We start from the raw sequence: 19,271 nt of genomic DNA on the forward strand, positions 1-19,271 counted from the left end.
TTGGAATTTATCACGTCCAGGATTTTTTTTTTTTTTTTTTTCCACTTTGGGGAATTGGACCCACCGCCTTGCGCATGATAGGCAAGTAAGTGCTCTACCGCCCCGCCCCGCCCCCGATTATTTTTTTATGTAAAATATATTCTGAATCCCAAAGAAATGGATTACAAATGAACTTTTGAAAAGCGACTTGTTTGTAAGATGAAGTCTGCTTTATATTGTTTGAGTTAAAGAGAAGTTAATGAGAAACAGATAAAATGGTAATGTAAAAATATATAGACTTTGCTATCAAAATCGTTTAACTTAATAAGTATAAATTGTTCTTTTAAATTAACAATTCATAAAAAAGTCAAAGTTACACTTGGAAAAACCATTATATAGTAATGAAGTTCTAATATCTCTAACAAAAAAATTACTCAAAATTTTACACAACCCATTTAGTTGTATATATTGTTAATGTGATACTATTTACCCATGGTTCTCTAAAATGCTGATATGATTAATTCCACAGTGACAAATTAATGGTATGTTTGTCTCATTTGATATTCAATTATAGAACAAGGTTCTTGGCTTCCAACAACAAATATCTCATCAGTCTATGCCATTCTTGGTCTTGGAATGCTAATGACTGATCAATTTAATTAAGTTAGTAAAAAAAATCATGGACTAGTTCCTCTCACTGATAATTATTTCCTAATGTTGTCCCATTATTTACTAACACATGATGTTTTCTCCAACAGACCACTGTTGATTTGTAACTCCAGTTTCTATGCCTTACTTTCTTATGCCATCCATTAGAATGTTATATGTGGATTTCTTTTATCATCTTGAAACTTAGTTATTTGCTTCTTGTTATCCAAATATTACTGTACAAATGATATCTTTGGGGACCTTTAATCATCTTTTGACAAGTTTAACAAATCATCCAACGGTGTTAAGTCACTTAATTTATGAACTTCCAGGATATTTTTCAAAGGCTTTGAGTAGCCTTTAACAGGTGAGGCACTGAATTTGTGTGTAAGCATTGGCTTCACTGTAGAAAGCATTCTTTCAAATTTGCGAGCTTTATCACTCTTTTCTCCAATAACAGTTTTATCAAGATAACCCACACATTTTTTTGTGAAACGGGAAAAAGTCGGTGAGATAGTATAACTTGTACTCCAGGGTCTGTCTTTTGATGGCTGATCGCTACTGTCCTTTACTGTTCTGTGGTCCACTTTCAAAGGTGTGGCTTGTTTATCTTTTTCCCATGCTGTAAACATACTTCTTCGGGGTTCAGAAAAAGTAAGTAAGTGATCACCAATTGAAGATTTGAGCATTGAACAGTTTCTTTCTAAAACAAAACTTGTTCTTTTTTGAGAATAAATGTTTTCATTTTCCGAAAGATGGGGAGAAAGCCCATTTTTTGTCAAAAGTAACATTTGAATATAGTTTGTATCATGGAAAATTATGGGTTTTGTGTCCTTTTGTTCCTGTGAATAAAGAAAAGACTACTTAGTCATAAGCCTAAGGAGGCAAGAAAGCTACAAATATTTTAAATATGAAAATAAAATTTTCACATAGGATGGAGCATTGGACTGGCATTATTTTAAGTTTCTATGTTCCATAAATTTAAAAAGTGTACCAAAAAAAGATTATGTTAAAAAATTACAAGAGAAGTAACTGATTACAAACCAAAATTACAACATCTGGATATTCTAGTACGTAATTCAAAAAGTTTAAAATTATCTGATAATGGGTATATCTATTGATCCTAATTTTTAAATTTTTTTTCTGTTGATCCTAATATTTAGCATAATAGCACACAAAAAGTATTCAACATTTATTTGTGGAATAAAATGGCCAAAATAATAGGTTGACTTAAAAATAGACCATATTTTTACCACAATAATATCAAAATCTGTTTGTTTGAGTTACATTTTAAACTTTCCCCTCATTTCCATTTTTGGTTTTCATAATCTGTCTTGTTCTAAGTAAAAAGATTAACTCCTGGGGCTGGGGCCTAGCTCAGTGGCAGAACACTTGTCTAGCACACATGAGGCCCTGGGTTCAATCTTTAGCACTACATAAAAATATTTAGTATTTAGTTTGCAAACGTAAGTCAATGATTGTTACTTTTTTTTTAGACTATACTTAGTGAAATAAGAAATGAAATTCATCTTATATGAGTGCTTTTAGTACTTTATGAGGTGCTCCACACCTTAGGGAATTTCCTACCTTACAAGTTGGTGTGCCCTTAGGAGAGACAGAAACTATCTTGGGCAGTTTCTCTGGGACTTGGGCACAAGCTTGTGATATAGGCTCTGCCAATCAGATACACCTAGGAGAGTCTTCTGATCAGAAGAAGTAGGCAGTGTAAAAAATTGCAGACTGTGGACTCCTCTAGTGAGGGTGGTAGAGGCAATATCTAGCTTTGAGAGGCAGCAAGGACAAAGGCCTTAGAAAGTATGATCCCCACCAGCATCAGAATTGCAAACTAATCTTCAACAATAGCAAGGGCCCTGCTGGAGCAGTCTGGAGCTATACTTGAGTGATTCCTAACTAAATAGCTTTTAAGCCAGGTTGGCCTTTTAGCCTTCCTCAAGGTTCGTAGTATCGGTATTTGATTAAATAATAATAGATTTTACCATTTGAGAAGTTTCTGTCTTTGCTGGACTAATGTTGATTATTTTGGCATTTGGGTTTTTCAGTTCATCCTCAAAACACAAGGGGAGCAAGCTGTTCTTTCTTACTGAATCCTCATTTGTGATTGACTTCTTTTCTTTTGTACTGAAGTCATTCAACGGTGGAGGAGACGTTCTTCTGAAAATGAACACAAGTTCAGGGAATTGTTTATTGGACTGACACCAGTTTTTCAATTCTTATCTGCCTCTCCTTATCCCTAGAAGTCACTGACAACATCTCCAATCCCTTGTCCCATAGACTTTCTTTTTTGGCATGAGCAATATCGGAGATTGAACTCAGGGGCACTTGACCACTGAGCTACATCCCCAGCCCCTATTTTTAAATTTTATTTAGAGACAGGGTCTCACTGAGGTGCTTAGCACCTCACTTTTGCTGAGGCTGGTTTTGAACTCTTGATCCTCCTGCCTCAGCCTCTCAAGCCATTGGGATTACAGGTACGCGCTACCATATACCTGATTTGTCCCACAGACATTCAATTGGATGAGATCATCAGTCTGGTTTGTAGGAGAAAACAGCAAAAGCAGGGGTGGCAGCAAGACAGTCCTATGTGGGCCTCTTTGGCTTTGAGGTGGGGAGGGAATATATAATGTCGGTTGAGAAGAGCACACAGGTAGAGAGGTTTTTGCCACATCCTTTGGTGAGAGTCTGAGAGAAGCTTTGCATTGTAGATTCATGTCAACATAGGGTGTCTTAAGTTTTATTAAGAGGATGAAATAGAATGGTCTGGCAGGAAGGATTCCAGGTCTTCCTTGGTTCACTTAGGACATGGGTAGTGATTTTAGGCTAGCCACAGGGTTTATCATGGCAGGATTAAGGTAACCTGCAGCAAAACTTTGACATGGGTGAGGTATAGACAGACAGTCTCGTGGAAAGAAAACCAGGCTGGAGGGTACGGCAGAGACACAGAGGGTCTACCACACCAGTGAGAGTCAAGAGTGGGCCCTAGCCAAGCTCAGAGAGAGCACACCACGGGTTCTGGAATCCTGACAGCAGTGCAGGAGCACCAACTAAGTCCCTTGGTCAGGTTCCTTTTCCTCATTGTCGCAGAGCTCACTGAGCTCCTCACCTGTGTACTCCTCAGATATTGTCTTGGAAAGAAACAGAAGAATGAGTTAAACCTGAAGAGGCTCTTCATTATTGCTGTAAACAGAGTTTAAAATACATTGTATTAATAGAGCTTTTTAAAATTATACAGAGGTTGAGAGGCTCCTGAGAAAGATTAGAACTTGACAGCAAAAAATAAAGAAGATACTTTTTCATATCCATGTTACAGTGTAATTAAATTTATCTCTGTACTACAAAAATATAACTCTGTTCCTTCTGTTCCTTGCAGCTGACTTTGCTCCAAGTCTGGACGTGATGCCTATTAACTGGGTAGCCTTGGACCATTCACTGGATGGCACTATGGAACTAAATATTGAAAACAGACTAGAATAAAGTCATTCTGGTCAATTATAAAATATAATTATATTATAAAATATAATTGAACTCATAGCCTACTAGAAACTGAATAAAATATTAAAATATTTAAAGTAAATTACCTCTTGTTTATATCATCTTCTAAGAAACCAATCGATTCCAATGATTTCCTAGTATTTGTTTCCATTTGAGCTGAAATTATAAAAGATTTTCAAAAAAGACACACATGTATGATGGCACCTAGAAAATATAAAAAATATTTTACAGCTGAACATGAAAGCACCTGATCTGCAGAAGCTACTCAGTAGGCAAGTGATTCTTGATCTGGAAAAGACAGATTGAGGCTTTAATGTTTTGTTAAGGCAGATGGAACATACATGTGATCTCAAAGAGAGATGTCTCACAGAAGAATGCTTTCCTAAATTTTCAAGCCTGGCTAGTGTGTCAAGTCATTATTAACCAGTATGAAGTCTCAGATGGTTAAACACTCTTGCTGAGGAGGGAAGTCATTTAGCAACTATTAAACATATCTTGGCACCTGGCATGAAGGAAGAGCCCAGGGTCGAACCTTCCAAATATGCCAGATGACCACAACAGCATTTTTCTAATTTCTTAAGTGTTCTCTGACATACATGCTGTTAGCAACATATTAAGCTTTTCCCTGTCCTCTAGTAGTTTATATTCCAGTGCAGTGCTTCCTAAACTTACCACATCATGCAAACATTCTGATTACTACTATTTGTATAGTCTGCTGGGATAAGCACTTGAATTAACCTGTGGCAGGCTGTCATAGGGCCAACTGAACAGCCTGAGGGCTGTAGAATCAATATTTTAACAGGCCTATAACTCTTTCCATGCATAATAATTATCATGCATACTGGCCAGAAGTTCTGTTCTAGAGGGAGGAAATAGCCAATAAACAAGTAAACCAACCAACAACTAAATACATAATTTCAAATACTTGTAAGTATTACAGAAGAAGATAAGCATGGTACTTCACCTTAGTATGGTCATAGCAATCCCCTCTCAGGAAGGAATATTTGAGCTGGAATCAGAGTAAAGAGGAGGCGGCGGCCAGGTAAAGTGTGTGGGGCACAGCCCTAGTGGGCAGGGGAAATAAGTGTGGGGCTCAGTGTGAAAGCAGCTCCAAGCACTGAGAGAACAAAAAGGCCAGCATTGCTGGGCTGGAGGGAAAGACAGGGAGAGTGGAGAAAGATGAGATGAGATAGCAGGGTCAAGTTGCATAGGGCCACAGAAACCATGGGGTGAAGTCAAGTCATTATTTTGGTTACGGTAGATCCTTTGGAGAATTTTCAACAGAACAATAAGTAGATTGATTTTTGTTTTAGAAAAGTCACCCTGCTTCCCAGAGATGAGTAGTCTAGTCTGTGGAGGAATATGTGGCAAGAGTGGCAGCTGAGTAGCCATGTAGCAGGCTGCTGCTGGGGTCTAGGATAAGGCATCCTGGAGAGGTAGAGAAGGACTGTATTAGATTAAGTGATGGGAGAGGGTTGGTTTCCACTTATATTTTGGAAGCAGATCTAACTGTACTACTGGTGGATTGGATATGGAATTTTAAAGTAAAAGAGACATCAAAAACAATTTCTAGGTTTTTTGGCCTCAGCAATTTGGTAGATGCCATTTGCAGACGGGGGAAAGGCAAGTGAGAGAACAGAGGCCCACTGATGGAAACAAGGGCTGGACCCAAGATCCCTGACTTATGAAAGGAGACTTAAAAACCACTCCTTTCCACTGCCAACTGAGTGACATGGGATTAAATCAAACCACAGCAGGCCTGGTTGATTGTGGATCTGAAACATTCTTCAATATCTACCCGGAGAGAATTCCCATTCATAACTCTGAAATACCATCTGGCCCAGGGTCCTGACTGGTGGTAACTACAAAACTTCAGGAAAGGGAAGAATGAGGTATAGCTAATGAGAGGGTGAGGGACATGGGGAGAGAGAGAGAGAGGAACTACTAAAATTCTACAACATGAGGAAAATATAAAGCTAAGACAGCAACAAAATCAGCAGAAGATAAGTTCTGCAATAAAATTAAATAGGAGAAACCTAAACATAATCAATGGCAATTTTTACAAAGTCTCAATTCTCAGATGTGTATTAGCATGTGTCACAGGTAACAGTGCCAATTGATGACACCTTACATTTGATAAAATATGACTTGTTTAGAAACTTCAAAAACATAAAGGAAAAATATTCACATTAGAATATAAGATGTTGTGAGATAAATGGTTTGAAGTAAAAAAAAATCCAATATAAAAAAATTGGAGACTGGCATGGCGGCACATGCCTGTAATCCCAGTGGCTTGGGAGGCTGAGGCAGGAGGATCAAGAGTTCAAAGCCAGTCTCAGCAAAAGTGAGGTGCTAAGCACCTCAGTGAGACCCTGTCTCTAAATAAAATTAAAAAATAGGGCTGGGATGTAGCTCAATGGCCAAGAGCCCCTGAATTCAATCCCTGGTACTCATCCACCCAAAATTGGAAATTTAGAAATAAAAAATAACTCTAGATTATATAGCCAAAGGGAGAATTAATAAATCAAAAGAAAATACCAAGGAATTCACCAAGATTGCACAGAGAGACAAAAAACATGAAAGGAGAGCTAAAACTCATGAGGGATAGACTGGAATCTTTTCATGTTTGTTTAATCATTCTGAAAGAAGAAAATAAAAGATGGTGAAAAAAATCTGTTTGTAAAGATAATGTCCCATTAGTCTCTCCAAGCAACAAAAGTATATTTCAAGAACACAGAATGAAAGATAAGAATACATCTATCCAGACATTTTGTTGTAAATATGAAGATCATGGAGAATAAAGAGAAAAATTCTAAAACTATCAGAAAATAAGAACAGTTTTCTTCAAAGGAATGACAATCAGACAAAGGAAATAATTTAAATCTATAATTGGTTCCAGCTGATAATGAAGCTGTACCTTTAAAGTATAAGAGAAAAAATAATTTACAAGCTAAAACTTTCACCAACTACACTGTCATTCAAAAATGACAGCAAAACAAAGATCAAAAGAGTTAACGATCAATATGGATCATCACTGGAAGAATTACTAAAGGATGTATTTCAGGAAAAATAAAAGTGAACACAGATGGCAGAATTCAGGAGACAATGAAGAGCACAGAATTTGACAAATTATGTTAGATATTTAATTATTATTGACTTTTAAAACAAATCTTATTTTTATTTTAAATGAAATATTATTAATATTTGTTTCACTTGTTCAAACTCTTTCCTCAATTATTTTAACTATTTATGTTTTCTGTATTTTAGGCTCTGCCGTGCTAAACATTTTGTTTTCCCAGGCACGGTGGTGCCCATAATTCCAGTGGCAGGAGGTTGCAAATTCAAAGCCAGCCTCAGTTAACTGAGCGAGGCCTTAAGCAACTTAGTGAGACTCCGTCTCAAAATAAACAAATAAAAAGGGCTGAGGATGTGGCTTAGTGGTTAAGTGCCCCTGGGTTCAATCCCTGGTACCAAAAAAAAAATAAAAAATAAAAAAAAAAAAATTCATTTTTAAAAATTTTGTTTTATCAAGGCATAAATTACATACAATAAAATACATTTTGATGAGTTTTCACAAATATAACCATTCATGTAAGTAAAAAGAAGAAATACAGAAATTTCCACTTACATATGGCATATAAAAAATTGATATCATAGAAGTTGAGAGTAGAATGGTGGTTGCCAGAGGTGGGGAGAATGGGGAGGAGGGAAGGTTTGATTGATAGATACTAAATTGCAGTTAGCTAGGAGCAGGAAATTCTGTTGTGTAATTGCCCAGTAAGGGAACTATGGATAACAATAATGTACTGTTCATTTCAACCAAGGTAGAATTTTGAAAGTTTTTACCATAAAGAAATGATGTTTGAGGAGACAGATATATTCAACCTGATTCAAACACTATACAACATATACATGTATCAAACCATTACATGGTATCCCATTAATATGTATAATTTTATGTTTTTATGTATTAGTTAAAAATAAGTTTACTTTCTAAAAAAGAAATAGGGAATTTAAATCATTCCAAAGTTAGCTTTTCTGTTACACTTTTGAGTCAGTTCTTTTAGTTCATTCTGTTTTCTTCTTAAAATGCACTGGTTATCTCAGTGATAGAGATCTGTTTTCTTCCCTGAACGCACTGCCTGGATCTGGTCTTATTTTTGTCCCCTTATACAACGTTCTATAGAATTTTCCTAACACTGCTTTTCAGATCTTTGATTTGGTTCACTCCCATGTTTATTCTATTCTTTGCTACTTTTAAATATAATTTTAAATTGTGTGTTAGCATTACTTGTTTCCTTCAAACTATTTTTTCATTGTTAGCATAATTTCATCCTTGACAGTTTTTTTCTAATTTTTATTTTAAAATTTATTTTCAAAATTTTATTTCGTAGAATTTTTATTTTCTTTAATTTTTCCAGGATGTAGAACCATGATTGTATAATTTTCTCCTTTTTTCAGGGTACAAGTTTTGCCAAAATGTGATACCAGCTATCTTAAATTTTTGCATAGGTTTCATGTTTGTTTTGTTTTTCATCCCATGTGTTTTTGAATCAGATGACTTAAATCCAGACTTACTATTTTTCTAAAAATAATAGGAGTAAATTTTTCTTTCCTGTTTACCTGGACACTATTAAATTTTTCTCTTATAATTATCATGTAAATGAAGTTGTAGTTACCTTAAATTATGCATCCAGCTTTCAGCAGCCTGAATAGGCTGGTAAGGAAACTGGAACCATAAAAATAATTATAGGGAAATTTATTTCTGTGAACTGTATGTATATATTTTTAAACATTTAGTAGGCAATGGACCTTTATTTTATTTATTTATATGCAGTGCTGAGAATCAAACCCAGTGCCTCGCACGCACTTGCTAGGCAAGTCCTCTCCACGGAGCCACAACCCCAGTCCTGTGAACTGTGTATTTAGTAAAACCTTTCCTGACTCTAAGGTGATGGTGGTGGTGGTGGTGGGTACACCATCCATTTGCATGTCAAGTGTTAGTTGGATTTCATTTTTAAACCTCTTTCTTGAATAAACAATTCGGTTTTGGGAGGAATTTAGTCAAAGAAAGGCCTGGCGACCCATGGGCTGTTTGATGGAATTATTTCTACATTGCACATGTTCAAAAATGGTTCCTAGGAAATAGTCTCCTATCTCTTCTGTTGTTGACCTTCCTTTCAACACCTTGCTCCTCTAATTTAAGAGGATTTTGCCTGTAAGTCTGAATATGTCTGAAGTAAGATTCACGATCCAGAGAAAGAAATGACTAGTGATGGCCACCACATTTCTCTGAAAATGCTGCTAACACAGACTTGGAATACCTTTTGACTTGCAGTGAGGAAAGGAATCCTGCAGGAAGGGCTTCTGTCCTTCTGCAGCCCATCACTTATGGACCCCAAGGTGAGTGTGTGCATGTGTGTCTGTGTGGGGATGGAGGTGGGCAATTAATGGGGTTATTTCCAGAATATTTTGTACTGGTTCTTTTAGTGTTCTTCCTTTCTTCCAGGAAAAGGACTTGTTCACTGACATTGGGAATATTCTTTCAAGTTGCTTCATATTGTAATACGTGGCAGATTTTCTTTGTGTCTAGAATAAACTGCCCTACAGTGCTTTCAATCTAATAAACTTTCCTTCTGAATTTGTAATTCACTTTGGCCAGGATAAACTTGTATTTATTTTTGTCGATTTTCCCAGAAGTCTTAATTTGGGACTTAGATTTAAAAAAAAAAAAAAAAAGTTTTAAAAAATACTTCTATAGACTGATTCAAGAAATTTTTTAGAGATCTGCGTCCTAAAAGAGTAGAACATTCTGCCACTATTCTTAGGGACACTTCAAAGGAGATGTGAGAATTTTAGAAGGTAATGTGTAAAGAGAATTGTCTTCTTACCAATCCTTTCTTCCCCATCTTGACTAGCAAACTGCAGAGCTGTTGCCTCCCAACAACCATTTTCTTCAAGGGAGGCTTAGGGTCTTCTCCAGCTCGAAGAAGTAAATCTTGAATAATCTAAGCTCGTGATATTCAAAATGCGATGTGAACCACCCTTTTGTGTTTTGTGAAGTCAACTTAGTGTTTTCTAATTAGCCTTTGAAAAAAAGAAATTGAATAAAGTATAATAGAATATCTCACATGGATCCTTAGCAATAACTGCACAAAACACAAAAATATTGCAATCAACTTCAACTAACAGAGAGATAATTTGAACTCCATGAAGCTGAATCTTGTAGCATATAGCAGAATACCTATATCTATATTTCACTCTATATATGAGAGTGATATTAAAAGATATTTCTTGCCAGAAATACAGGCGCATTCATGTAATTCCAGAAATTCTGGAGGCTGAGGCAGGAGGATCACAAGTTTAGAGGACATTTCAGAAACCTAGCAAGACCCTATTTTAAAATAAAAAGAGTTGGGGTGTTGCTCGGTGGTAGAGTATCCCTGTGGTCAATCCCCAGTACTGAAAAAATAAAAGAATTTCTTATTGTGAGTCATTTTAAAACTTGGAAAAACTGATCTAAGCAAATGATGACTTATTGGTTTAGATGTGGATGCATGAGGCTGTTGTAGCCAAGGAGACATAATGGAAAGTCTTCTTTGGGGGAGCTTTTTTTTCATTCTTAAAAGGGATAAGAAAGCTTTTCTCTTTTTTGGTGGATGTTTTTATCCACACAGGTATCTAGAATATCAAGTTTATCAACTTAGAGGGGGCCTAAGCAATTTAGTGAAACCCTGTCTTAAAATAAAAAATAAAAAGGGCCAAGGATGTGGTTCAGTGGTTAATGCTCCTGAGTTCAACCCCAGTACCAAGAAATGAATAAATAAATAAATAAATAAATAATAATAAAGAAGAACAGAATGGATCCATGAATAAATGAATCAAATTGCATGGTAGTTAGAAGACAAGAAGGTTGGAAAGATTCTATATGTCATACCAAGTAATCTGGACTTCATCATTTTTGTACTGGAAAGTCTTGAGATGTTATTAAATTCTGATATGGTAATATAATCAAAGATTGATATTCTTTGGTAAAGAATTTTCTTAGTGCTTGTATTCTAAATTTAGAGGCATTTAACTTTCAGTTTTTTCATTAGTAGCATGCAATTTGTATACCTGTAAAAGTAGAGTCTCTTCCCTTTGTGTAAACATTAGATTGATTGCTGGGTATAGGAGAAAAGAGTGAAGAGCTCAATGATCTTCTACATCCTTGTCTATTCTGCAAATGTAGAATATGAAAGGGCTCTTCATTTTCTGCCTAAATTTTGGGAAAAATTAAAAGCTATCTTAGAAATTATTTCTTTCCAGGCATCTATTGCTACTTAATTTCATTTGATTATTCATTTGTTCACTCACATTTCAAGTATCTAATTACAACAGCTATCTGGCTCTTTACTTTCAAATATAATACTTTATGTAAGACTCAAAAGGCTCCTCTGAGATGGACTTTATCACACTTTTTAGTAACTTTTATTTCCTTTGTTTCTAAAACTTAGCCTTTATGTTCATAAACACTTATTTTTACAAATGTAGGCAAAAATCTAAAGTTCAAACACTTAGAAAAAAGAAACTTCTCAGCTTTGATAGAAATGTACTCTCTTCACATAAAGTAGGTACACCAGAAGATTTCTGAGTAGAAAAGAAAAAACTAGAAAAAAAAAAAGATTCAGCTTTTCCTAAATTAGTTTCAAAGATTAGGTCATATGTTTTTTATTAAAAACACAGATATCTAACCAGCCACAGTGGTACATGCCTATTATTCCAGCAATTCATGAGACTGAGGCAGGAGGATTACAAATTTGAGACCAGCCTCAGCAACTAAGCAAGATGCTCAGTAAACAGTGAGACCCTGTCTCAAAATTAGAAATAAAAAAGGGCTAAGAGGTCTAGTTGAGTGGTAGAAGGATCCTGGGGTTAAATCTTCAGTACCAAAAGTAAAAACAAAACAAAAACAACCAGGTACCTAGATATTCAAAATATATGTATGCATACATAATAAAAGTGTATAATTTGTGATTCTCATAAATAAACCAATTATTTAGGAACTACAAATTTTTATAGTACGCACAGAAAGTATTTAGTTTTGTTTCATATGAAATAAAAATAAGGTATGTGACAGAAATCTAGACCATAAAGAGGCCACATTTTTATTGGATAAATATGATTAGCAGACACAAATCAATAGTAAATAATGTAATTGAGTAATACCAAACCAATGAATGACATCTGTTGATGAGGAACAGTTAAAAAGAGAGGAATATCAATAAAGGCTGGAACAGACAGAAATGATTTCATGAAGAAGGAAGAACTTAATGCTAAGATTTGAAAGTGATGGCATTTCAGGAGAGGCCAACATAAGCCTGGGTGGTCCATAAGGCAGTTAGGAAACAGCATATTTAGAGCAGCAGGCATTTATTATTGATTGGGTATAAAAGGTAAGAAGGAGGATTATGAGATGGAGAGAATATATGTCTTGAATGACAAATGAAATGACTATCATAAAGAAAAACTACCAAAACTGTCTTTAGAAGTGGAAAATGTGAGCATACCAATTGTTATGGTTTGTATGTGAGATGTCCCCCAAAAGCTCACATGCGAGACAATGCAGGAAAGTTTGGAGGAGAAATGATTGGGTCATACCCTGAACCTAGTCAGTGAATTAATCCCTGTTGATGTTAACCGAGGGGTAACTGGAGACAGGTGGGGTGTGACTAGAGGAAGTGGTTTTGGGGGCTGTGTCTATAGGGTATATATTTTGTATCTGGAGAGTGGATTCTCTCTCTCTGCTTCTTGATCTCCATGTGAGCTGCTTCCCTACACCACATTCTTCCGCCTCACCCTGAGGAATGGAGTAGGCTTTCTATGGACTAAGACCTCTGAAACTGTGAGTCCTCAAATACACTTTTCCACCTTTAAAATTGTTCTGGTCAGATCTTTTAGTCCCAGCAGCATAAAAGCTGGCTAAAAGGCCAATAATTCTTAAAAGAAATGTAAAAAAGTTTCAAATAATTTTCTCTAAAAGATAGTTTAAAAGAACAACCAGGCCCTCCAAAAACTAAGGGAATTTCTTCACCACTAGACCCACCTTACAAGAAATGCTTAAGGGAGTCCTACATCAGGAAGTTCCCAAAGGATAAACTATCATTGTAAACACACACAAAAGTATAAAACTCACAGGTGCAGAAAATACACAAATAAAAAATACAAGTAGTGAGCTGGGGTTGTAGCTCAGTAGTAGAGCACTTGCCTAGCACATGTGAGGCACTGGGTTAGATCCTCAGCACCACATAAAAATAAATACATAAAATAAAGATATTGTGTCCATCTACAACTAAAAATATTTTTAAAAAATAGCAGTAGTAAGACCTTATCATCACAGAAAGCCGCCAAACCACAATGATAAACCAGAGGGAAAAAAGGAATAAAGGATCCACAAGACAATCCAAAAGCAATTAATGAAATGAAGGTAGTGAATTCTTACTTATCAAAAACAACCATGAATTAAATGCATTAAATTTCCCAACTAAAAGATATAGATTGGCTGAATTAATATTTTTAAAAGATGACTCAACCATATGCTGTCTATAAGAAATTCACTTCAATGGTAAAGACACACGTAGACTGAAATGAAGGGATGGACAATGATATGCTACACAAAAGGAAACCCAAAATGATGAGGAGCAACCATACTTTTATATCAGAAAAAAAAACAAACAGATTTTAAGTCAAAAACCATAAAGAGAGACAAAAAGAACATTATATAGTGATAGAGTAATTCATCCAGAGGATATAACAATTATAAATAGAGATGCATCCAACTCCAGAACACCCAAATATATGAAGCAAAGACTATCAGATCTGAAGGGAGAGATAGACTCCAGTACAGTAACAGCATGGAACTTCAAACACCCCACTTTCAAAAACGGACATATCATGCAGAAAATCACAAACAAACATCAGGGATAAAGTATACTATAGAACAAATAGACCTGACAGACATCTATAGAATATCCATTCAATAGCTGAAGAATACATTATTTTCACTAGCATTTGGAACATTCTGCAGGATAGATCATAGATTAGCCCACAGAACAAGTCTCCATAAATTTAGAAAAATCCAAATGATCTCACCTATCTTCTCTGACCGCAATGGAACAAAACTAGGAATCAACAGCAAAAGAAACTTGGGAAACTACAAATGTATGGAAATTAGACAACATATTCCTGAATGACCTCATGGTCAATGGAGAAATTTAAAAAATTCTTCTTGAAACAAACAAAAATAGAAATACAACATATCAGAACTTATGGAATATATCAGAGAAGTTTTAAGAAGGAAGTTTAAAGCAAAAAAAAAAAAAAAAAAAAATGCCTACATACAAAAAGTAGAGCGTCTGGGAAATAGCTCAGTTGTAGTGTTCTTGCCTATCAATCTCAGTGCCCTGGTTTGACCCTCAGCACCAAATAAATAAATAAAAGTAGAAAAGTAGAAGCATTTCAGACAAACAACCTATGAGGCACTTTGAAGAACTAGAAAAGCAAGAATGAATCAAGCACAAAATTATTTAAAGGAGTCCACACCTATAATCCCAGCAACCTGGGAGGCTGAGACAGGAGGACTACAAATTTGAGGTTAGCCTCAGCAATTTAGTGAGATCCTGTCTCAAAGTAAAATATAAAAATTAAAAGGGCTGGGGATGTAGATCAGTGGTAAAAGCACTCCTGGGTTCAATACCTGTACCAAAAGAAAAAGAAAAAAATTAGTCAAAGGAAAGAATATACCAATTCTCTGGAAATTTTCTGGAAAAAGAAATCAACAAAACTCAAGCTACACTAAGGGGAAAATACTCAAATAAATACAACCAGAGATTAAAAGAGAGACTTTATAGTTGATATTGCTCACAGAAATAGAGAGGATCATAAGGACCTACTAAGAGCAACTGTACATCAGCAAATGGAAAGCCTTAAAGAAGTGGATGAATTTCTGGACACATACAATGTACCAAGTAGGGAGAAGAAATGGAAAATCTAAGCAGGCAAATAATGAGTAACAGGATTGAAGTAGTGATAAAAAGTCTCCCATGCAAAGAAATGTCCAGTACTGATGGCTTTGCTGCTGAATTCTACCAAACATTTAAAGAGAGCCACTAACAATTCTTTCTAAACTCTCCCAAAAAACTGAAAGGGAGGGAACTCCTCCAAATGCATTCTATGAGTCTGGCATTACCTTCACACCAAGACAAGACAAAGACAAAAGGAAACTGCAGGTCAACATTCCTGATAAACATGGATGCAAAAGTCCTCGACAAAAGACTAGCAAACCAAATCTAATAGCATTTTAAAAAGACTGTACGCCATGAACAAAGAAGATTTATCCCAGGAATGCAAAGATGGTTCAACGTGGTCAAATCAATCCATGTGATTCATTTCATTGATAGAATGAAGGGTAAAAATCAAATGATGAGTTCAATAGATGAAGAAGCAGCATTTGATAAAATGCAACATCTTTTTATGATAAAGACTATCAACAAATTAAGTATAGAAAAAAATGTACCTTGACACAATAAAGGCTATATAAATGATAAACACACAGCTAACATTATGCTCACTCAGGAAAACTTGGAAGATTTTCCTCTGAGATCTGGAATAAACCTCGGAGGTCCACTTTTACCATGCTTGCTCGACGTAGCACTGAAATCCTCACAAGAGTTATCAGACAATAAAAAGAAATAAAGAAGGAAGTCAAATTGTACCTACATGCAGATGGCATGCTCTTATGTACAGAAAAAACTAAAGATGTCACCAAAAAATTGTTAGAACTGGTAAGTTCAGTAGAGGGTTAGGAGACAAAATCAATATAAAAATTAGTAATGTTTCTACAAGCCAATAATGAACCAACTGAAAAAGAAATCAAGAAATCTATTCCATTTACAGTCACTAAAAAAAAAAAAAAATGAAATACCTTGGGATAAATTTAACTAAGAGGATAAAGAAATGGAAGAATACTCATAAACACAAATGAGAACACTTAAAACATCCCATGTTTACAAATTGTAAGACTTAATATTGTTAAAATGTCCATATTATCAAAAGCAATCTACAAACTTGCTGCTGTCCCTGTCACAATTTTGATGGCATTCTTTCCAGAAAGAGAAAAATGACTGAAAATTTTTGTGGAACCACAAAAGATCCCAAATACCAAAACAACCCTGAGCAAAAAGAAAAAAGTTGGAGGTATCATAACACCTTACTTCAAAATATATTACAAAGTTCTTGTGATCAAAACAAATTTGCATGGTACTGGCAAACAAACAGAACAGAGTGGTTCTTGGTTGCCATTCTTGGGACAGCAACCAAGAACTCAGAAATAAATCTACAAATTGACAGTCAAGTGAGTTCTAACAAATGTGCCAAGAATGTATGTTGGAAAAAAGACTCTAATAAATGCTGCTGGAAAAATGGAATATCCTTATGAAGAAGAATGGAACTAAACCCCAACCTTTCACCATATGTAAAGATCAACTAAAAATGGATAAAAGTCTTAGATGTAACCTGAAACTATGAAACTACTAGAAGAAGATACAGAGGAAACACGTTAGGCCATTGATAGGAGCAAAGATCTTTTGGATAAGACTTGAAAAGCACAGGCAACAAAAGCAAAAAGAGACAAATGGTACATGTAATCTAAAATGCTTTGTAGAACAAAGAAAGCAATCAGCAGAATGAAGAGACAGTTGATAAGGGAAAATATTTGCAAACTCATCATCTGAAAAAAGATTAATATCCAGAATACATAAGGAACTCAAACAACTAACTCAGTAGCATATGGACATGTGAAAATGGTACTTAACTTTCCAGGAAAATGCAAACCACAATGAGATATCATTGGTTATCATTAAAAAAAAAAAAAAAAAAAAAAAAAAAAACAAGAAGATTCTGATAAGGAGACAGAGAAAGGGGAACTTTGTATACTCTTGGTGGGAATGCAAATTAGTACAACTGTTATGTCAAACAGTATGGTTTCCTCAAAATCTAATGGAACTACCACATGATCCAACAGTCCCACTATTGGTTATATATTTTTAAAAAAATCAGTAAGCTGAAGAGATTTCTGGATTATCATATTTCTCACAGGGCTATTCAGAATAGGCAAGATATGGAATTAACCTAGATGTTCATAATGCATAAAGAAAATGTGGTATAGATACACAATGGAATATTATTCATCCATAAAAAAGAATAAAAACCTGTCCTTTGTTGCAACATAGATGGAACTGGAGGATATTATGTTAAGTGAAATAAGCCAGACACAGAAGACAAAAACTACATGTTCTCATTTATAAGTGGAAGCTAAAAAAGTTGATCTCACTTAAGTACAATATAATAGTGGCTACTAGAGACTGAGAAGGGGAGGGAAAGGGAAGACTGAGAAAGGCTGGTTAATAGGTTAAAAAAAATTCCAGCTGGTGCTCAGTAGTAGAGCACTCATCTAGCATGCCCAAGGCCCTGGGATCAATCCTCAGTACCCACTCCCCAAATACAGGTAGATAGGAAGAGTAAGTTCTAATATTCTATAGCACAGTTGGGTGACTGCAGCTAATAATAATTTGTAGTACATTTCAAAATACCTAGAAGAGAGAATTTTGAATGTTTTCAACACAAAGAAAAAATAAATGTTTGAGGCATGGATATGCTATACCCTGATTTGATATTACACCTTATATATGTGCATCAAAATCATACACTGTAACCAATAAATATGTAGTTACTATGTGCCACTTAAAATTAGAAAAAAAAAATAGAAAATTACTAGGCCCAATATATATTTCAATAAAAATTAAAAAGAAACCATTGAGGAATCAAGGCCTTTGGGAATCAGCATGTGTGTGGATTAGGGGAACAGGGGAAGGTGTTAGATTTAAAAGGGCAGGCCCTTCTGAGTCAATGTGTTGGACCATGCTGCTTGTGGCCACACCCTATTGAGACCTCTTAACAATTATGGCAAAGCAATAGTAAAAACAAATCAGTCTATAATAAAAGGAAGGGGGATTTGCATGTGCATTTTGAGGTGGATAAAGGGAGAGGACAGAGGGACATGGAGGTCAGGCAGATATCAGTACATGAGAATTTCAAAAAGATTTCTGGCAGACAATTGAAGCTTCAAGTAAGCACAGCAGTAGAGCCAAATCAAAAGGTATGCAACCTTTTTTTTTTTTTTTTTCCTTTGGGGGTGTGCTGGGGATCGAAGCCAGGGCCTTGTGTTTGCAAGGCAAGCACTCTACCTACTGAGCTATCCCCCCAGCCCTGGCATGCAACCTTTCTAATGAGACCTGGAGCAACTCCAGGCTCAGAGGTGGCAGATATTAAGGGCAGGAATGAGAAAAAAGTTATAAAGAGACAAGTTAACTTAAATGCTGTCTATAAATTTCTGAGTCATTTGCTTCTTCCTCCATTTCCCAGTTACCTTATCCCACATGCAGTTATAGGAAATAACATTTAATTAATCTCAGGCTAAACTAAGGATCACCTTCCCCAGACTTCCTGCTAGTGTAGATTTTAGCTCCCTAGAGCCAGCTTTTCATATTGGCTTCTGAAAGGAGGGCTACCAGACAAACCACCTACTCTCTACAAGGCAGTTGAGAACTCTGTATATACCCAGAAGAGTTAGCTTTTCAATCCCAGGGAAAGACTTATATGTAAAATGGCAGCTTCCTAGAAAAATTAAACCTATTTGCATTTTTTTTTTTAAACCAGAGATTGAACCCAGGGCTGCTTAACCACTGAGTCACATCCATAGCCCTTTTTAATATTTTATTTAGAGACAGGGTCTCAATAAGTTGCTGAGGCTGACTTTGAACCTGGAATCCTCCTGCCTTCAGCTTCCGAGCTGCTGGGATTATAGGTGTGTGCCACCACACCCAGCTGCATTTTTATATGTGAACAAATGAACAGTGTCTTAGTCTACTTGGGCTGATATAGTAAAATATCTTAAATGGGGTATAAATAATAGAAATTTTTATTCTCAAAGTTCTGAGGCTGGCATGTCCAAGATCAAGTTGCTAGGATATCTGGTGTCTGATAAGGATTTGCTCTCTGATCCATCCACAGATTTTTGCCTCCTTGCTATGTCCTCA

General features: G+C 35.6%; 1 protein-coding gene across 7 annotated transcripts in view; it reads right to left on the reverse strand.

The window, feature by feature from the left end:
* Positions 1 to 280: 280 nt before the first annotated feature.
* Positions 281 to 19,271, reverse strand: part of LOC306641462 (uncharacterized protein C1orf141) — a 47,203-nt gene continuing 28,212 nt past the window's right edge. For 5 of the 7 annotated variants that reach the window (XM_079106551.1, XM_079106548.1, XM_079106547.1 and 2 more), the window contains exons 5-7: positions 4,224 to 4,293; positions 2,625 to 2,799; positions 281 to 1,469 (exon numbers count right to left, since the gene is read on the reverse strand). In XM_079106551.1, coding sequence (XP_078962677.1) covers positions 891 to 1,469; positions 2,625 to 2,799; positions 4,224 to 4,293 — 824 coding nt within the window. In that variant the 3' untranslated portion in view covers positions 281 to 890. The remainder of the gene's footprint in view (positions 1,470 to 2,624; positions 2,800 to 4,223; positions 4,294 to 19,271) is intronic. The other 2 variants (XM_079106546.1, XM_079106545.1) reach the window with 1 other exon arrangement.

Source organism: Sciurus vulgaris (assembly GCF_902686455.1).
Source record: "Sciurus vulgaris genome assembly, chromosome: 1".
Classification (NCBI taxonomy): Eukaryota; Metazoa; Chordata; class Mammalia; order Rodentia; family Sciuridae; genus Sciurus; species Sciurus vulgaris.